The sequence below is a fragment of the Chlamydomonas reinhardtii genome, chromosome 13, assembly GCF_000002595.2.
Source record: "Chlamydomonas reinhardtii strain CC-503 cw92 mt+ chromosome 13, whole genome shotgun sequence".
Taxonomy (NCBI): domain Eukaryota; kingdom Viridiplantae; phylum Chlorophyta; class Chlorophyceae; order Chlamydomonadales; family Chlamydomonadaceae; genus Chlamydomonas; species Chlamydomonas reinhardtii.
In genome coordinates, this window is record NC_057016.1 from 4,545,648 (window position 1) to 4,564,660 (window position 19,013).

General features: G+C 64.1%; 2 protein-coding genes across 2 annotated transcripts; both read left to right on the forward strand.

Moving 5' to 3' along the window:
- The first annotated feature begins 727 nt into the window (after positions 1-727).
- CHLRE_13g603700v5 (uncharacterized protein) lies at positions 728-5,119 on the forward strand. The gene is made up of 10 exons (XM_001699016.2): positions 728-924; positions 1,124-1,191; positions 1,443-1,538; positions 1,634-1,780; positions 1,875-1,940; positions 2,053-2,100; positions 2,373-2,544; positions 3,215-3,369; positions 3,705-3,888; positions 4,111-5,119. Exons 2-10 carry the CDS (start codon positions 1,132-1,134, stop codon positions 4,314-4,316), a joined length of 1,134 nt encoding a protein of 377 aa, XP_001699068.1. The 5' UTR covers positions 728-924; positions 1,124-1,131; the 3' UTR covers positions 4,317-5,119.
- A 48-nt stretch (positions 5,120-5,167) lies between these two features.
- CHLRE_13g603750v5 (uncharacterized protein) lies at positions 5,168-18,774 on the forward strand. The gene is made up of 21 exons (XM_043069829.1): positions 5,168-5,432; positions 5,928-5,999; positions 6,255-6,398; positions 6,873-7,240; positions 7,585-7,690; positions 8,086-8,233; positions 8,607-8,803; positions 9,108-9,191; positions 9,442-9,551; positions 9,878-9,971; positions 10,118-10,171; positions 10,450-10,572; positions 11,166-11,517; positions 11,824-13,904; positions 14,037-14,202; positions 14,423-14,582; positions 14,878-15,016; positions 15,214-15,804; positions 16,095-16,298; positions 16,649-16,796; positions 17,293-18,774. The coding sequence occupies exons 1-21, from the start codon at positions 5,214-5,216 to the stop codon at positions 17,427-17,429; spliced, it is 5,697 nt and encodes a 1,898-aa protein (XP_042917804.1). The 5' UTR covers positions 5,168-5,213; the 3' UTR covers positions 17,430-18,774.
- Positions 18,775-19,013: the final 239 nt, after the last annotated feature.

Here is a 19,013-nt window from a genome sequence, read left to right on the forward strand (position 1 = left end):
CTGCCGCTGCAAACTGTTTGCTGTCTGCTTGGGGTACGGGCGTCAGCTGCACCCTATGGGACCTCGCCAACCTGCCTGAACCCTGTCCCATCACACACCCAGCACTCCTACTCCTGAGCCCTGAACTGCCCAGGTGCATGCGCTCCACGCATTAGATCCGACCCCTACACCAAGAGGGAACTGCGTCAGCAGGTCTCTCTTGTAACCAATGCAATCTATCCCGCCAGCTGGGAGTCTTGTACTGCTGGTCGCGTACCAAGACCTCTGACTCGGTACTTAGGCAAAGAGCAACGTAGAGCAACAGCAGACGCGACAAGGGATTGTGACGCCTGATTCCCTGTTGACATTGCCAAGTAGACCGGAATTCAGGCGCGTCGAGGGGGCCACATCCCACACAGGTGGCACAAGCCCCGCAGGCGGGCGCACTAACCACAATTCCTCACGAGAGAAGGCATGGCCCCTTCGGGAAGATCAGGGAAGACGAGGGGGCACGAGCACCTCCTGCCCAGCGCTCGAGCCGTGTCGCATGCGTGGCAATGGAGTGGCGCAGGGTGGCGCGCATGCATGTGGCGAGCTGCATTGCAGCTCCGGCTCCGGGTCACGTGCCGGCGCCTGGCTGCGCCGCCGTGAGGGGCAGACGCGAGCAGAGAAGGCGGTGTCCCAAAGGTCGGGGCGCTGCGAACAGAGTCGCCCGTTGCGCGTCCTCGTGTCCACCCGTCTTCCTAGTGTTTTGGTTATTTATACTCAATGAAAGGGTTTCAGGAACTCAGCGCTGGCAGCTCGGGGCTGCCTGGTGGCAGCCCATTTGAACAGTTCGCGCCAATTCCGATCCGGACATACAATAGAAGCCCGGCTTGCACTCTCAACTCAACACATAGCTACCAGACTTGTGACCCCGTTCCCCCGATCTACCTTTATCTTCAGGTAGAGAGCCAAACACCTGCGCGTGCGTTGCGGTAGAGCCTCGCTGCGTTGCCTCGCTTCTGTTGCAGCATCGTAGCACATCACATTGAATGGAAAGGGTAGAGTTGTCATGCACTAGCGCAGGCGAAGAATGCTTAGCTTTGCCGAGGTGGCAGCCCTCCGATCACTTCGTTCTCGCTCTCGCGGACGTGACACGCAGGATTCAAAATGGCTGACGAGGGCGAGGTCTCTGCTCTGGTGTGCGACAATGGTTCGGGCATGGTGAAGGTGAGCAGGTGTTCAGGGCGCGTCGCCGCGACGAAGCGGGAAGGTGGCCGGACTCCTTCGCTGGAAGGTTTGGCCGTCTTGGGCGCGCCAGCAGCTCAACTTCGATCTGGTCATTCTAATGAGCACAATCACACGTAGTGGCGTGGGGACTTCCATTTAACTTGGGCGTTGGGCCTGGCGTGGGCCCCGCGCTGCAGCGCGTTGTTCGAGCAAACCTGATGCTGGCGATCGCTGTGTCGCCGTGTCCGCAGGCTGGCTTTGCTGGTGATGATGCCCCTCGCGCTGTGTTCCCCTCCATCGTGGGCCGGCCCCGCCACACCGGTGTGATGGTCGGGATGGGCCAGAAGGTGCGCTCGCTTTTCGTTTGGCTCGTGCATGCTTGCACGCGTTATATGCATGTATGAAGCCATGTTGAGCATACTTGCTTCTTTGGACTCTGCAGGACTCGTACGTTGGCGACGAGGCGCAGTCCAAGCGCGGTATTCTGACTCTGCGCTACCCCATTGAGCACGGTATTGTGACCAACTGGGACGACATGGAGAAGATCTGGCACCACACCTTCTTCAACGAGCTGCGCGTGGCGCCCGAGGTGGGTATTTGGCACGCACACATGTCCCGGACATCCTCGCCACCTGCACGCGTCGCTGAACTTCCCTTGCCGCCCCTCGCGCCTGCCTCTGCAGGAGCACCCCGTGCTGCTGACTGAGGCCCCCCTGAACCCCAAGGCCAACCGCGAGAAGATGACCCAGGTGCGGGGGTTGGTTTCTTTGCACAAGTCACAGACCTACCGTTCCCTGCAAAACCGCCTACCTCCAAAGCTCCGCCCTTACTCCACACCAATTTCTTCTTTGCTCCCCGCAGATCATGTTCGAGACCTTCAACGTGCCGGCCATGTACGTGGCTATCCAGGTGAGAGAGGTCGAGACAGCGGAGTAACGGCCGCGGCATCGCGGCACGCGGCAGCAGCCCGAGCCGGACAGTAAGGCAGGCCCATACAACAGCGGTCGGCGGCACAGTCGGCGACACATGTCCGCACCACGTGGACGCTGGCATACCAGCCAGCTGTTGTGCTGTCGCTTGGCGCGTGACATGTGCGTGAAGGCCCTGGCCCCTCCCCTCCCCATCAACCACTGCCATTGACTCGCACCCTCACTCCCGCGCCTCCCCACCCCGCCGTCCAGGCCGTGCTGTCCCTGTACGCCAGCGGCCGCACCACCGGTATCGTGCTGGACTCTGGCGACGGCGTGACGCACACGGTGCCCATCTACGAGGGCTACGCGCTGCCGCACGCCATCCTGCGCCTGGACCTGGCGGGCCGCGACCTCACCGATTACCTGATGAAGATCCTCATGGGTGGGTGCACTAGCCGCGGTTTGTTGCAGTTGGTCGGTTCTGTTTGTTCCAGGTTTCAATGGGTGGGCTGGGTGGGCCGGTTGGTTTTGTTTGGGGGGGGTTGCAGTGAGTGGATAGTGGGTTGGATGCAGAACGGCATGATAGGACAGGACAGCATGGTGCATGTGTCAAGCAGGAGCCTCAGGCCAGCCAGCTGTCAGACAAGGCCAAGGTGGCGACTTGCAGTCTGCATCACATGCGGGAGGGTGGGGGAGTCGATATGGGCAAGCGGAGTCGGAGGTTAGGTCACGATGGCAGCGAACCGCCGACGGGCAGCATGGCGCGGCATTGCCTTGCGCCGGAGTCTGAAGCTAATCGCGTCACTGCTCGTGAGAAGCAGATTCTAATCAATGCCAGGGTGGTGAATGGCGTGAAGGAAGGAACGAGGGAGTGGGGCAAGGCGTTGATTGGGGAAGCGATGCCCATATGGGGACCGGGAGGTCGTGGAACGTGGGGTGGGTGGTGTTGGAACGCAGTCAGCAGTCAGTTGGGGAGGAAGGCAGCACAGTCACAATGGCCAACCGCCAGCAGGATGTGCGCGAGCGGCATGCTGGACCCCAAACCGCCGCGGTCATGCTTACATTTCCCCACCGAGCTAACCACAACATCTCCTTCCTCCTCCCTTCGACAGAGCGCGGCTACTCGTTCACCACCACGGCCGAGCGCGAAATCGTGCGCGACATCAAGGAGAAGCTGTGCTACGTGGCCCTGGACTTCGAGCAGGAGATGGCCACCGCGCTGTCCAGCTCGGCGCTGGAGAAGACCTACGAGCTGCCCGACGGCCAGGTGGGAGCTAGGGCGTTTGCTAGGGGGGATGGTGATGGTTGAGTTTTGGGTAAAGAGGGCGGGAGGTGGGGTTTCAAGGGATTGGTATGGGGCTACGAGAACAAGAACCAAACGGGAAGTGACAGGGCTGCATGTTCGATTTAGATGTGGTGGTGAAGGGGGTTCAACCGGGTGAAAGTAGATGGTGCAGCAGGGGCGGGAGGAGGTCGGAGAGCGGGCGGCTGCCGGATGGCGCAGCTGCTGCAAGGCAGCAACGAGCAGCCACCGCAGAACCCAACATCTAAACATCGCCGCCTCTGCCACCACACAACATCACGACGCACCACACAACGCAGATGATCACCATCGGCAACGAGCGTTTCCGCTGCCCCGAGGTGCTGTTTAACCCCAACATGATTGGCATGGAGGCGGTGGGCATCCACGACACCACCTTCAACTCCATCATGAAGTGCGATGTGGACATCCGCAAGGACCTCTACAACAACATCGTGCTGTCGGGAGGCACCACCATGTTCCCCGGTGAGTGGGAGAGGGGCGGCGCCGTTGAGCAGGGGCGCAGGAGGTCATGGGGACTGTGTGTGGGGGGGGGGAGGCAGGCGTGAATGGGGACCGGCGTGACGGACTGCCGCAGGGAACGAGGTGCCAACGGCCCGGACCGGTGAGGGCGGCTCTGATGACTTGGTCGTCAATCGTCACCTTATCCTCATCGCCCTCCCTCCCTGCCCCTTCACCACCTCGCAGGCATTGCCGACCGCATGAGCAAGGAGATCACGGCCCTGGCCCCCAGCGCCATGAAGATCAAGGTGGTGGCGCCGCCCGAGCGCAAGTACTCGGTCTGGATCGGTGGCTCCATCCTCGCCTCGCTGTCCACCTTCCAGCAAATGTGGATCGCCAAGTCCGAGTACGACGAGTCCGGCCCCTCGATCGTGCACCGGAAGTGCTTCTAAGCGCTTTTTGCGCCAAAGCGCTTTTGAGTGCGCCAGTAGCGCTTCCAAATGCCTTCCTGCGGGCTTCCGCCCATCCAGGGTGGTGCGGTGTCGGCGAGGGCCGCGGTCCGGCGCGGCGGTGCTCGCGGCTGCTGCCGCGGCGTAGCCGGCGACAGCGTGCTGGGAGCGGCCCGGGCGGCTTGCGGATTGTGTGCGCGCTCGGACCCGGTTTTGGGGGCGTGTGCATACGTGGATAGCTTGCAGTAGGAGGCATAGGGTTTGGGTTTGACCGCGCGCCGGATGCCACGGGCGATGATTGACGCAGGTGGCAGGCCGAGGGGTCGTGTGTGTGGCTGTGGCCACGCACACACCCCAATTCGTTGAGTACAGCGGCGAGTTGCGGCGGCGGCATAGCGCTGGCATGGCGCTGGATGACGCGCTAACGACGGAGGATGATGATGCAGCGATAGAAAAGATATGAGGAGCGGGTCATGGTACATAGCTTGCGTCTGGATAGGCGTGCAGGTGGATGCAGGGCTCTTCATTCCGCGCCAAAGCGCTGGGGTTTGGGGGCGGGTTGACGCTCGAGGGAGCGCAGATCTCCCCCACCAAAACCTGCTCGGACCATTTCGTGTGTAGCATTTTTACATGAGAGGACGCATCTGTGACTGCAGCGTTCATGAGAGGATGCGGGGCGGGAACAACGCAGGGAGGGTACTCAACGAGGGCACGTTCGTGGGCACGTCTTGACACCTGAGAGTCAAAGGGTCAGCCCGATCGCGGCACGGACAAGCTCACGCACTGAAACTTGTAGCACGAAACTAAATTTGCATAGCGTCATGAAAATGAGTGCAGTTATGTAGCTGAGGGCTTGAGCTGACGCGACAAGCTTTCGCAGCAGCAGAAAAGCAGCCGGCGATGGAACTTTCACTCCGTTGGCCGTCTTCGCGGCTTAGGGAGCATAAGATATGTTGCTTTGATAAGCCTATTGTTGGCCGCGCTCGGCTGTCGCGTCGGCTCGTTGCAAGCCCCAGCCCTCCGCTTCCGACGCTAACTGCAAGTAGGCGTGTCGAGCAACATGCCGCGGCTTCGTCAACGGGCGGACCCATTCGGCGAAAGCTTGAAGAGGTGGCGACGGTGAGCGGGCGCGCGTCATCAGGCGCCGACGTGTAGAACGGCTTTTGCAGGAGCCATTTCACACGTGAAGAATGTCCGTCCGAAACACCCGCACGCCTACCAGGCGGACCGCCAATAGCTCGGCGGGGCTCGTGTGAGCCTTACATCACAACTTGTCATCGGGTCCCGTCAGCCCGGCTCGTCGGGTAGTCGGTTTCTGACCAGGGTTTTGGCCGCCTCCGGCCTCTCCTCTCCGTCGGCACCAACACCGGCCGTTAGCCTCTGTATGACCCGCCCGCGCGCCAGCCTACTCTTAACCCCACCGCTCCAACCCTCACAGTCTTGCAGAGTGCATGCCAACCAGTCTTGGAACACCGCACCCGCAGGCTGCTTACCAATGACTGAAACGCTGTGTGGTTTGCCCGCCGTCCCGAGTGCTCACGCCCCCGCCCGGCCCCCCGTACCCACACAAAGTCACACACAAACACACACGCGTGCTCCCTCCCTCACCCGCAGGCTATGGACGAGCAGCTTGCGAAGCTGCGCGGCGCCTCATGGCAGGGCGTGGAGCTGCGGCTGCTGCTGCAGGTGCGGCCCGGGTCGGGTAGTGGCGGTGGGACGAGGCCCGGAAGGGGTTGACTGGGACTAAGGATCGTGTGTCAGAGTTGTTCGCGAGCAAATGTGGGGATCATTACCCTTGGTTGCTTGATGGGTCGACACTTATACACGAAACACAAACAAAGCACACGGCTTTTAGCCACAAGAGCCCCCTCCCCCCCCCCCCCACACACACACAAACGCACACGCATTCCGGCCCCCTCCCGCGCCCGCGCCCCGCCGCAGGTTGGCCAGATGGCTGCCAGCCTGGTGTTTGTGGGGTTGTACATCTGGAGCACCTACACGCCCGCGCCGCGCGGCTCGTGGCGCCACGGGGCGGACCTGGCGCTGTCGGCGCTGTTCGCGGGGGACCTGGTGCTGCGGCTGAGGGTGAGAGGAGGGTAGAGGGGGAGGGGGAGAGGGGAGGGGGAGAGGGGAGGGACAGGGACAGGGACAGGGACAGGGACAGGGACAGGGACAGGGACAGGGACAGGGACAGGGACAGGGACAGGGACAGGGACAGGGACAGGGACAGGGACAGGGACAGGGACAGGCAGAGGAAGAGGGGGAGGAAGAGGAGGAGGAAGAGGGGGAGGAAGAGGGGGAGGAAGAGGGGGAGGTCACCATCCCCAGTAAAAAACCGAGACATGAGCGGTAAGCATACTCGCCGTATGTGTGAACCTCTCTATTATGCACAGCGCTGTGTGTGGACATGAGCACAAAGGCCCGCAACTGGGACGGACGCCACGGCGGGATCGCGGGAGTGGAGTTATTTGGGGTGAGGGGCTGTGTGACCCACTCAAACTCCCTTCCTCTTCCCCTTCCCACACACACACACACACACACACACACACACACATACAGGCCGCCGGCTCTGCCTGGACACGTGTGTTGTTCACGCCGCTGTCGGGGCTCGACGCGTTGTCGTTCGCGCCCGGTGTCTTGGAGCTGGCGGGAATGGCGGCGAGCGCCCTGGGCGCGTGGGCGCTGGCGGGAGGAGGAGCAGGAGCAGGGGCGGCGGTGGGGGCAGCGGCGGAAGCAGCAGTGGGAGCAGCGGCCGGCGCAGGCGCAGCGGCTGCGGGGGCAGGTGCAGCAGGGGCAGCAGCAGCAGGAGCAGCAGGCAGGGTGGCGGCGAGCGGGCTGCTGAGCTGGCTGGGAGCGGGCGGGCTGAGTGGCGCGGGGGGCGTGCTGGGGGCGGGCGGCGTGGACTTGCGATGGTTCCGCATATTCAGGTGCGTGTGTGTGAGAGTGGGTGTGCATGCGGGTGTGGGGGTCGGGCGTTACATCCATGATTAGCTTAGAGCATGGTGTCCGGTAGGCGGTCGCGGGGGAACAGCGATGGGGGTGAAGGTCGGGTGGGGATGGGCGGTGCGGATGGGGTGGGGCTTGGGGGCGTGTGTGTGTGAAGGGGCGTGTGTATGTGTGAAGGGGCGTCAAGGAGCCCTGGGTAGGACTGATCGGGGAAAAGCGAGGGGGGGGCAGGATTCCTCCGCATCCACCTCCTTCACCTCCTCCACCACCACCGCCTCCGCCTCCACCTCCACCTCGCTCCCTCTCCTCCCTCCCTCCCCCTCAGGGCTCTGCGGCTGCTGCGGCTGGTGCTGCTGACGGGCAACGTGCCGCTCATGAAGCTGAGCAGCGGCGCGCTGCTGAGCGGGGCGGTCAACGTGCGGCTGATGCAGGTGGGGCGGGGGGGAGAGGGAGGGGGAGCGGGGTTTTGGGTGCTCGTGTGTGGCGGATGGCGTGTGTGGCGGTGAGGTTAGGGGGAGCGAGGCAAGATGGGAGGGGCAGGGAGCCACCTGAGGTGTGTGTTGAGCCGCCGCCGCCGGCAGTGGTCTGTATGGACATGGCTGCTCTTGGTCACGGCACAAGCACGACAACGGTACCCCACATGGACGGCTTACCACCCACACACACGACGCGCATGTTGTATTCATGTGCCTGGCTACAACTCCGCCTCTTCTTAACCAAGCATGAATGTAATCCCACCCCCCTACTTGTTAGATAATCATGAGTGTAACCTCCACACCCCCCTCACCCTCATTTTCAACCCCCCCCCCCCGCCCCCCCCTGGCAGCTGGTGGCCTCGGTGCTTGCGCTGCTGTTCACCGCCGCCAGCCTGGTGCACGCGGTGGAGCGGCTGCCCTGGCACGACGCGCTGTACTTCGTCACCACCACCCTCACCACCGTGGGGTACGGCGACGTGGTCATGAAGACAACCGCGGGTGGGGCTGCGCGTGTGTGTGTGTGTGTGTGCGTGTGCGTGTGCGTGTGCGTGTGCTTGCGTGCGTGCGTGCGTGCGTGGAGGGGTTGGGGTGTGTGTGTGTGTGTGTGGGGGGGGGGGGGGTTGGGGGTGTGCTCGGGCCCAATGAGCAAGTCCCATCATCAAAATTCTCACCCAGGGGGAGAGAGGGAGAGAGCGGGGCAAAGAGAGGGGGGGGGGAAGAGAACAAGGAGGGGGGGAGCGAGGAGCGGAGGTGACGTACCTATATTCACGTGGTGGTGGCAGCCCAAACCCACACTCCCAAAACCCATGTGTACCTCCCATCTTCCTCTTTTGCACCCTCCGCCCCCTCAACACCATATCCCGAAGCACAGGCCGCTTCATCGTGCTGGTGTTCATCGCGGTGGGTGTGGTGGTCATCCCGGTGCGCACCTCGCAGCTGTGGGGCCAGCTGGCCAGCCGCCGCCTCACCGCGGGCACGCTCAGCCCCGGGCGGCCCACAGTGCTGCTGAGCACGAGGCTCAGCGAGGTGCGCGGCTTCGCCGACCTCACAGACGAGTTCTTCCACCAGGTGAGAGAGATATTGAAATTGTTATGATAAGCAGGTTAGCAGAGGCGCGTGGCACATGTTTGTTTTGGTATCAGGCAATGTGATAGTCTATAGCGTGTTCGGCACAGCACCTAGGCAGTGTCCTTGCCACCCCTCACACACATATACACGCCTCACCTCTCACACCCCTCCCCTCACCACCTCTCACAACCCCACACACCTCCCCACACACACCTCCCCACACACACCTCCCCACACACACCTCCCCACACACCACCTCCCCATACACACCTCCCCACACACCTCCCCACACACCTCCCCACAGGTCCGCCACCAGCAGTTTGTGCCGCAGGATGTGCACCTCATGGTTATTGGCAACAAGCCCTCGGAGCAGTTCACCGCGTTCCAGGTGGGGGAGGGGGCTTGTGGAGGAGGGAGTAGTTGGGGGGTATGGGACTGGGCGTGGCGCGGCGCGGCGTGTGTGTGTTTGGCACACTCACGTGCTGGCCTTGGGCACGTGATCCCCCTCCCCCACCAGTTTGGCTTGGTTTGGTGGAGTGCACGCACATGTACACACACACACCCACTCCGCCACTTAGGCATTGACAACCACCACTACCACACACACAAGCGCCCCCCTCTCCCCACCCCGCCCTCAGGAGCTTCACGACCAGCGCATCACGCTGGTGGAGGGCTCCGTGCTGTCTGCCGCCGACCTGGTGCGCACGCGGGCGGAGCGGGCAGCAACCATACTGGTGCTGGGCGACCGGTGAGAGGGGTGGGGTGTGTGTGTGGAGGAAATACCAGCCCAAACTGAACCAAACCAAGCTAAACTATAGCGGGGTGTGGGGTGGAGAGGGGGAGGGGTTCGTGTGAGGAGGGGGAGGAGGTGCAGTGAGGATAGCTACCGTGTTGTAATGCTGTTGTACGGTATCCAATTTTAAGCCCGCCTCCCTTCTCTCCCAACCCCCCTCCCAACCTCACTTCCCAACCCCCCTCCCAACCTCTGTTTCCTTACGGGATTGGTTCAACGTTAACCCCCTCCCAACCTCACTTCCCACACACCCACACCTTCCCTCCTATCCCGCTCACCAGCTTCACGCACGACGCGGCGGCTGAGGACCTGGACGTGTTGTTCCGGGTGTGGGCCATCAAGAGCTACACCAAATGTGTGCCGCTCACGGTGCAGGTGAGAGGGGGAGGCTGGGTGCTTGGAGGGAGGCTGGGTGGAGGGAGGAGGGGGTGGGCGTGACAGGGCCCGCCTTGGAGTCCCACTCCCAGACCCTCTGCCGCCGCTTTCACTGACCTGTAACTCCCATCTACGGTGCTACGTAGGTGCTGCGGGCGGCGGCCCTATCCAAGGTGGTTCCCTTCCTGGATCCACACCAGGTGGGTTGGTGGGGGGTGGGAGCATGTGGGGCCACTGTGCAAGCAGAAGGGGAAACAGGGGTAGGGGCGGGCGGTGGTGTCACGTGCAAACAACCTGCTCCCAACCCCCCCCCCCCCACACACACACACACACACAAACCTAACGGAACCCCTCCCTACCCCTTTTTCCAAACATCCTTGCAACCCCCTACCCCCCATCCATCCATCCATCCAACCATCTACCCTAACCCCCCACCTCCCACCCAACCCAACCCCTCCCCTCCACCCCTCTTCCTCAGGACGTGGTGATGTCAGTGGAGCAGATGCGGCACCGGCTGTTGGCGCTGTCGGCTCTGTGCCCCGGCGCCTCCACACTGCTGGGCAACCTGCTGCATGTGGCGGGACCCAGCAGGCAGCTGAGGGTGAGGAAGGAGGGGGGCGGGGGCAGGGGGCAGGGGGGTTGTAAATACCAGCCCAAATTAAACCAAAACCATCGAAAACGAGCGGAGCACAGGCAGAGGGGGGCGGGGGCGGGGGGGGCAGGAGGAAGGTTACATTCATGATTATTTAAGAAGTGAAGGCGTAGCCAGCCGGGGAGGGATTAAGGAGGGGACGGTGTAAGGACCAGCCCAAACGGAACCGAACCCAATTCACAAGTGCATGGAGGAGGGGGGGAGGGGGTTGGTGTAAGGACCAGCTCAAATTTAACCCAACCCAAGTGGGGCAGGGTGCTGCGGGCAAGGAGGTGGGGATTGAGGAGGGGAGGAGTCGTACAGGAAAGAGAGACGGGGTGCTTTCCAGCATGGAGTGCCGGTGTGTGTTGGTTGCAAGTATTGGTGTTTGTTTACTGCAATGCCAACTTGTCCAAGACCCACGATCAGAGGGGAAGGGGAGCGGGTTGCGAGAACCAAACCCAACGTGCGCTGGGGAGAGGGGGAGGAAAGGGGTTGTGGCAGGGTGGGTACTTACAAGCCACACACGTGTTCCACACGAATTATAACGCCCCCACACACAGGAAAGCTCCATGCGCCCCGCCGGCGCCCCCACACCCAAGCTGGCGGGCCGGTCCTGGTTCGCCGAGTACGTGCGCGGCTGCGGCCACGACCTGCATGTGGTCCCCGTCACCGACACCAGCGCCACGGCTGTAGCAGCGGCTGCAGCGGCGGCGGCAGGGGCCATAGCGGCGGCTGTAGCAGCCGGGGCCGCGGCTGTGGCTGGTGGCGGCGGAGGGGGAGGGGGAGGGGGAAGTGGTGGGGGTGGCGGCGCGGCGAGCAATGGCGTGGGCGGCGCGGCGGGCAGCCTGGTGGGCTGCTCGTTTGGCTCTGTGGTGCGGGAGGCGTTCCGGCAGCAGCACCTGCTGGTCATTGGTGAGTGTGTTTGTGTGTGTGGGGGGGTGTAGATACCAGCCCAGGCTAAACCAAACCCAATGCAATAGGGGGGGCAGGTGGGTGCACGTCTGCTAGTTTGTGCGTACCGCAGTGTGTTGTGGCAAGGATGTGACCCATACCAATGCAACTGCTCCTGCCATGTCCGCATTCGTTTTCTAAGCATCGTCCATGTTTACTTTGCTTTCGTACCCTCCTTCCGGCATGGGACTTGTCCAGTTCCAATTCCAACCCCCACATGTCCCTCCCCTCCCCTCACCTCCCCTCCGCGCCCCGCACCCCTGCCAGGCATCCTCACCGGCTCCGAGGGGCGTGTGCTGCTCAACCCGCACCACCGCCGCCCGCTCCTCCCCACCGACCAGCTCCTCGTCATCGCCCACACCGAGCACCACGCCGCCGCCGCCCTGCGAGACCCGCGGGTCGTGGCCGCCGCCGCTGCCGCCACCGCCGCCGCGGAGGCGCGCGCTGCGGAGGCCGAGGCGGCGGAGGCGCAGGCGGAGGCGGTGGTGGCAGCCGCAACGGCGGCGGTAGCGGCTCGGACTATGCTTGCGGCGTCGGGCGCTGAGGGTAGTGAGGACGGCAGCGGCGGCAGCGGCAGCGCCAGTGACGATGGCGGTATCAGCGATGAGGAGCTGAGTGGCGGTGTGGCGGCGGCATTGGCGGCGGCGGGATCCGGCGGCGGCGGCGGCGGCAGCCCTGGCAGCGCACGCGGCGCCGTGGCTGGGAGTAGCAATGGCGGCGGCGGCAGCAGAAGTGGCAGTAGCAGTGGCGGCCGCCGCCGGCCGCGGCGTGTGAAGCGCTATCTGCCGTCGCTTGCTTCTTGGGACGAGGAGGATGATTACTTCACGGAGAAGGAGGGATCCTTCTTCGCGGCGGTGCGGGAGGTGGAGCGGATTAAGAAGCAGAAGGAGCGGCAGCAGGCGCGGGAGGCGCGCGCTCGTGGCGCGGAGGAAGACTGGGCTTCGGAGCTGGCGGCGGCGTCGGAGCTAGCGGCGGAGGCGAAGGTGCAGCAGCGCCGGCGAGAGGCCTTGGGGGCGCGGCAGGAGCAGCAGGCGAAGGAGCAGCAGCAGCAGGCGGAGCAAAAGGAGGAGCGGCGGCGACGGGAGGTACAGGAGATGGAGCAGGCGCAGGTGGGGGCGGTGGTGGAAGCGGCAAGCGGCAGCGGCAGTAGCAACGACGCAGGCACGGCGGCGGCAGCGGCGGCGGCGACGGCTGCGGCTGCACTTGCTGCGGCCGCGGCCGCTGCTACTGCCGCTGCTACTGCCGCGGCTGTGTCAGCTACAGCCGTCCAGTCCACACCAGGCGCGCTGAGCTCTGAACGGGAGCCATGCGCGGCGGCGGCGGCCACGCCCGTCATTGCTACAGCCGCAGTAGCCGTCACGGTTACCCTGAGCGCCGACACGGACGCGGACGCGGCAGAGGCGGAGGCTGTAGCAGCCACAGCCGCATCCTTAGCAGCCTCTGCTGGTGGCCCTGCTGCAACAGCCGCAGGCGGCGCTGCTGCAACCCCCACTGGCAGCAGCGGCTGCAGTAGCAGTAGCAGCAGCAGTAGCAGCCTGGCGGCGAATGCGGCGGCTCAGCACCGGCTGGCTGCCGGCAGCTCCCACGTGGTCAGCTTCAGCAGCGGCAGTAGCTTCAGCAGCGGCAGTAGCGGCTGGCGCAGCGGCGCGGGTGCTACAGCCGTCGCCGCCGGCTCAGCCGGCAGTAGCACCGGCAGTAGCCGGCAGTTGCACTCGGCCTCCCCCGACGTCGCCTCCTTCATCAGCCCTGGTGGCACACCCGGCAGTAGCACGGTCAGCTCACTGGATGTCCCGCCGCCAACGCCGCCGCCGCCAGCAGCAGCAACAGTAGCAGCAGCAGCAGCAGTAGCAGCAGCCAGCCACGTGCACAGCGGGTCGAACGGGCACGTGGACGTGCCGCCACACGCCGCCGCCTCCTCCTCCTCCGAGCTGGGGCTCAACTACGGAGCCGTCGCCGCGCCGCCGCATCACCGACCGCAACAGCTACAGTTGCAACAGCAGCTACAGCCGCAGCAGCCGCAGCTACAGCCGCAACACCAGCACCAACACGGCAGTTCTGTGACACCAGGAGGCGCAATGGCGGCGGCGGCCGTAAGTCGCAGCGACCTGCGGATTAACATCAACCCTGCGTCAGCGCCGGTGACTGCGGCAAAAGCGGCGGCGCCGCCGGCGCCGCCGGCAGCGGTGACGGCGTCCCGAGTGCCGGCAGGCGCTGCCGCCGCCGCCGCCACGGTCGGCGGCCCGAGCTGGTTGTCAGCTCCGCCCGCCGCCGCTGGAGCGGCGGCGGGGGCTGCTACAGCTGCTACAGCTGCTACAGCTGCTGCCAAGCGGCCTTCATACACTCTCGCGGTGCGTCGTGTGTCATGTCTTGCTCTGCGTACAGCACCGCAAGTGCGGCACCCGTATCCAAGCTTGGACTCGAATGTGAACCAGCTCTCGCAATCCAAACAAACCCAACCCAACGGCTGAAACCGTGTGCAGGATGCATCCTGGCGGCAGCCGGAACCCGGGTCGCCATCGGCGGCGGCGGCGGCGGGCGACGCCAGTGGCGGCGGCGGCGGCGGGCGGGGCCACGTGATCCTGGCGGGGGCTCTCGATAGCTTTGTGGAGTTCGCACGTGTGCTGCACAGCTGTGCCGGCACCAAGGGTGGGTTTGTGCCTCCACAGTGCAACCGCGGAAACCCCGCGGTTCCCTTTATGGCTTCGGCCCTTAATTTCTTCAGTACCCGCGCCTGTGGTGGCTGCAGTCATCCACCTGCCCGCTGTGTTGTTGGGGGTCCGTTGTCAGCTTCCATCACATGCAATGAGCACACCTACACACACACCTACACACACCTACACACACACACGTGCACCTACACACGCAGACGCGGACAGCGGTATGTCGTGTCTGGAGGTGGTGGTGCTGCACCCCAACCCGCCCGAGGGGCTGGTGCTGGCGCTGGGGGCCATGGGGCCCACACGGGTGGTGAGAGGCAGCCCGGCAGACCCCAAGGCGCTGCAGGCAGCGGGGGCGCCCTCGGCGCGGTGAGGCGTTGGGGGGGTGGGGGCGGGGCGGGAGGAGGGAGGAGGGAGGAACGAGAGGAGGCTGGGTGCTCGGTAGGGGGGGGACCGTCGATAACAGCCAAAACTAACCGAACCCGATGCAAAATGTTTTCGCCCTGACTCCTTGGTCTCGGCCCCCGCGGGACAACGTGTCTCCCTCCACCTTTCAACATGTTGGGCGTCGCTTCCCCACGTCCCGCACACACACATACACACCGTAATTACCCCATCACCATCCCCCTGTCGCCCCCACCACTTCCCGCACACGCACGCCCAGCTGCCTTGTGTACCTGGGACACAGCGAGCGGCCCGGCGGCGGCGGCGGCCGCTGCGGCACCGCTGCCGCCGCCGCCCTGGAGGCCGGTGACGGCTCCAACCCCAACGACTACGGCACAACCAGCCGAGCGGGCGTGCAGGTGGTGTGGGGCGGGGGGAGAGGATGTGGGGGAAGGATAAGTTGGGGTTGTGTGGGGGTTGGAATGAGTCAACAGAGGGGTTCTGCTTAGGACCGGGGGGATTGGGGGCTGCTGGGCTTCCTGTCCCTACACTCCTTCTATCTACATCTTTATCCACCAACCACCAACCACCAACCGCCAACCGCCATCCAACGCAGGCCGACGCCGAGGCGCTGCTGACGTGTTACGGGGTGGGCGAGGACGTCAGCGTGTCCATGCCGCCCTCCCCGGGACACGGCGGCGGCGGCGGCGGCGGCGGGCCCTACTATGGCCCTGACTCGGACGGCTTCAGCAGCAGCGGCGAGGAGTCGGAGCGCGGCGGCGGCGGCAGCAGCCACGGCCCAAACACACACACGCACAACTCTGTGCCCTGGGCACACCCGCAACCCGCCCCGCAATCCGGCGTTCGTGACGGCCGCGGCCCCGGCGAGGCGGCGGCGGCGGCGGCCAACGGCGGCGGTGGCGGCCGCCTGCCGTACGTCGGGGCTTCATACGATGGGGGAATGAGCAGTGGCGGCGGCGGCGGGCCGCCGGGCAGCTTACAAGGGCCTCAACAGGGGTCTCAGCCGGGGTCTCAGCCGGGGTCTCAGGGCCAGCAGCAGCAGCAGCAGCAGCAGCAGCAGCAGCAGCAGCAGCAGCACGGCTACCACTACAACTACTACGGCAGCGGCGGCATGCGCGGGCACAGTGTGGTGGAGCTCAGTTTCACAAGCAGCGTGCGCTTCCTGCAGCCGGGGCTGCTGCTGCAGGTGGGGGCGTGGTTGCGTGTGGGTGGAATATTTACGGGGTGTGAATGAGGAGTTTGTGAATGGTGAGGGAGGAGGGGACAGGAAGATAGGAAGGAAATGGTAGGCTAGGCAGTAGCCTTGGGCTTAGCCAGCTGGCATGCACGAACGACGCCGCGAGTCAGGCTCGACCAGATAGACATTTCGGCCTGTCACAACATATGTTTGCCGGGCTAGCACGGTGCCTTTGTAGGTCTGCTGCTACTGTGCCACGCTTACGCCAAGGACTCCGCACCCCACCGCCTCCAACGCAGGGCACCAGCGTGTGGGATGAGTCGTGCGCCATCGGCGGCGCCGCAGCCCGGCCGCGGCGCAGCTGGCGTCAGCGGCGCGAGGCGGAGGAGGCGGCGGCGGCCAACGGGTTGGTGCAGTGGCAGACCAACATCTACTACGGCGCGGGGCGGGTGGTGGTGCCGGCACTGGTGGACACCTTCACCATTCAGGCCTTCGCCAAGCGGGTGAACGGCGGGGGGGCGGGGGTGGCGAGGCCGTGGGATGGCACTGGGCGGCGCAGGAGGGCGTGCCGAGTCCTGCCTACACTCTCCCACGCCTCTCGCCTTTGCCGGGTGCTGACCTGCACTCGTGCTTCATCTCCTTCTAGCATACAACAACCACAATGACAACCGCAACCAAAAGCGCGACCACAGCCACAACCTAAAACCCCCAAACCCCATCCCAACAACCGCAAGTATTATCGCTTGCAACTAACGCCTCTGCCTGTTCTTCACTAGCTTGGTTTGGTTTAGGTTGGGCTGGTACTTACAACCCACCCCACCGCCCCCACCACTCCCGCCCCCACCGCCCCCAGAACCTGCTACTAGACGTGATGAGTGAGCTGTGTGGTGACGACCCGGGCGCGCGCCCCGGCGGCACACTGCTGCGCCTGGTGGCGGTGCCGCCGCAGTGCGCGGGGCGGCCCTACCGCCAGCTGTTCGAGCACCTGGTGACACACACAGGTGCGTGCGCGCGTGTGTGTGTGTGTGTGTGTGTGTGTGTGTGTGTGTGTGTGTGTGTGTGTGTTTGTGTGTGTGTGTGTGTGGCCGTGTGTGTGTGTGTGTGTGTGTGCGTGTGCGTGTGCGTGTGCGTGCGTGTGTGCGTGCGTGCGTGCGTGCGTGCGTGTTGAGGGAAACGACGTATGCGCCGCATGTCGGACGTGTCAGATGCGTGTTGGACGTGTCGCTGGCAAACACCACCGCCACTCCAACCCACCACCCCAACACTTCGCTCGCACGCGACCTCGTCACACCCCGCCCCGCGACCCTGTTGTCCGGTTGGAACCGGGACAAACCACCACCCAAAAAACGCCACCCACCCCCACAGACCCCACACACGCACACGTACGCACACGCATACACTCACACGCACATGCATTGCATGCGCGTTTTGCGTTTCCCATTCCTCATGTTTTCCAACGCGCACATGCACACACTCCCCCCCCACACACACACACAGGCGCGGTGCCTCTGGGCCTGTACCGCTCCAAGCCCGAGAACCCCGCGTGGCGCCTGCACTTTGTGAGCACCAACCCCGCCTGGCAGGATGTGGTCAGCGGGGACGACCGAGTGTTCGTGCTGCGGCCCGCCGAGTGAGCGGCTGGACTACTGTGGCGGGAGGGGGTTAGTTCATTTCAGTCACAAGGTGCGCCATTGCCAACCCAGAACCTGTAGGGCGCGGGAGGCGGGACGGGGCGGACTGGGGCGGGATGGGATGGGATGAGGCGGGATGGGACGGCGGCGGTCAGGGCCTGGCTGCTTGTTTGGTCGTACTGGGTACTGGTGGGCAGGTGCTCACACTGACGCGAGTGAAGGAGTGACGGAGCGGCTGGCTGGCAGCGCTGGTGGGTCACTAAAGCTTTTGAGCGTGGCATGGGGGAAGGGAGTGGTGGCACGAGGCGGCGCTTGCGCGGGTGTGTGTTTTGAGTCTGGTTTTGGCGTGGGTATGGCACGGCGACACACGGCGGCTTCAAGTGACGGAGGGACGGACATGCAGACAAACAGTTAACAGCCATTTTCAAGTCGGGGTAGGAAGGGGCGGAAGGAGGCGACGCGGAAGGCGCGGTGGGGTGGTTCGGGGCGGACGTACGTAAGATCTGCTTGCGGAGTCGTGTCTCTCCGGTGGCAGCGGCCGAGCGGCTGCTGCCGCAAAGACACCGAGGCAGGAACATGCGGCGTAGGGATGCATGCGTGGGCTGTGCCCCTCGATGCGCACTTCTGTACGATGATGGCATGGGGGACGGGGGTGCAGCAATGATATATGCTGGCAAGCAATCGTGTGCTCCATAAATGCATGATGCTTTACACAGTGCGTTTTTCAAGTGGCGCGGCGCTGGGACAAAAGCATTGTCAAGGAGAGAAGACGAATCATGATCACGGCACGCGTGCGCCGTGCGGCACTCGGTGGGCATTTCATGGTGGTGTGAGCAGTGAGTCAGACCTTTTGACCTGTGTTTTGGGGCTCAGGAGTTTGCAGAGAAGTAACTCCACTGCGCTGATGGGGGCTGGTGTGCTACCGTAATGGAACTTGGCAGAACTTGGGGCGCGGAGCCCAGCATAGTGCAGTAGCAATAGTGCAGTACGGTAGCGTTTGATTTATGAATTACAGGCTCGGAGTGGCAGTGGTGGTCGTGCACGGTGACGGACTGCTGAATTCCTAGTACAAGCAAAAGCCGAGGGTGATGAGAAGCAAGTTCCCGTTGTGATGGCTATAATCCCGGGCCCACAAATCCTACAAGGCTCGCAGGGCAAGAGTCGTAACGTAGGTTCGATCACGGTGACGGACTGCGTGACGGGGAAGGCTGTGCGACATGAGGTCACGGTCACCGGTATGTGTGGGGTGAGGGCCAGGTGTTCAGGCATTGCAAAAGCGGCGCCACTGGCCACTGTACATGCGTCGCAAAAGGCCGATATGTAAGGCATCCTGTAACTTCCACGTTCGGCGTTCGGCGTCAGGCAAGCGCGTCGTGCGCATCCGGGATTCCGCGAGATTACGCGGAAGTCGGGCAGGGTAATGCGGGCTCTTCGCTAGCTCTACACAGTGCCCGTTTGACTCTGTCGCCTGCTGAATTGCCAGGTGCCACCGTGCTGTCTGTCACGCACTGCGGCATCGTGTTGCGAAGACGCTAGTGAGGAGAGGACCGATCAGGGTACCGTCGTGGGTACCGTATGAGGTACCGT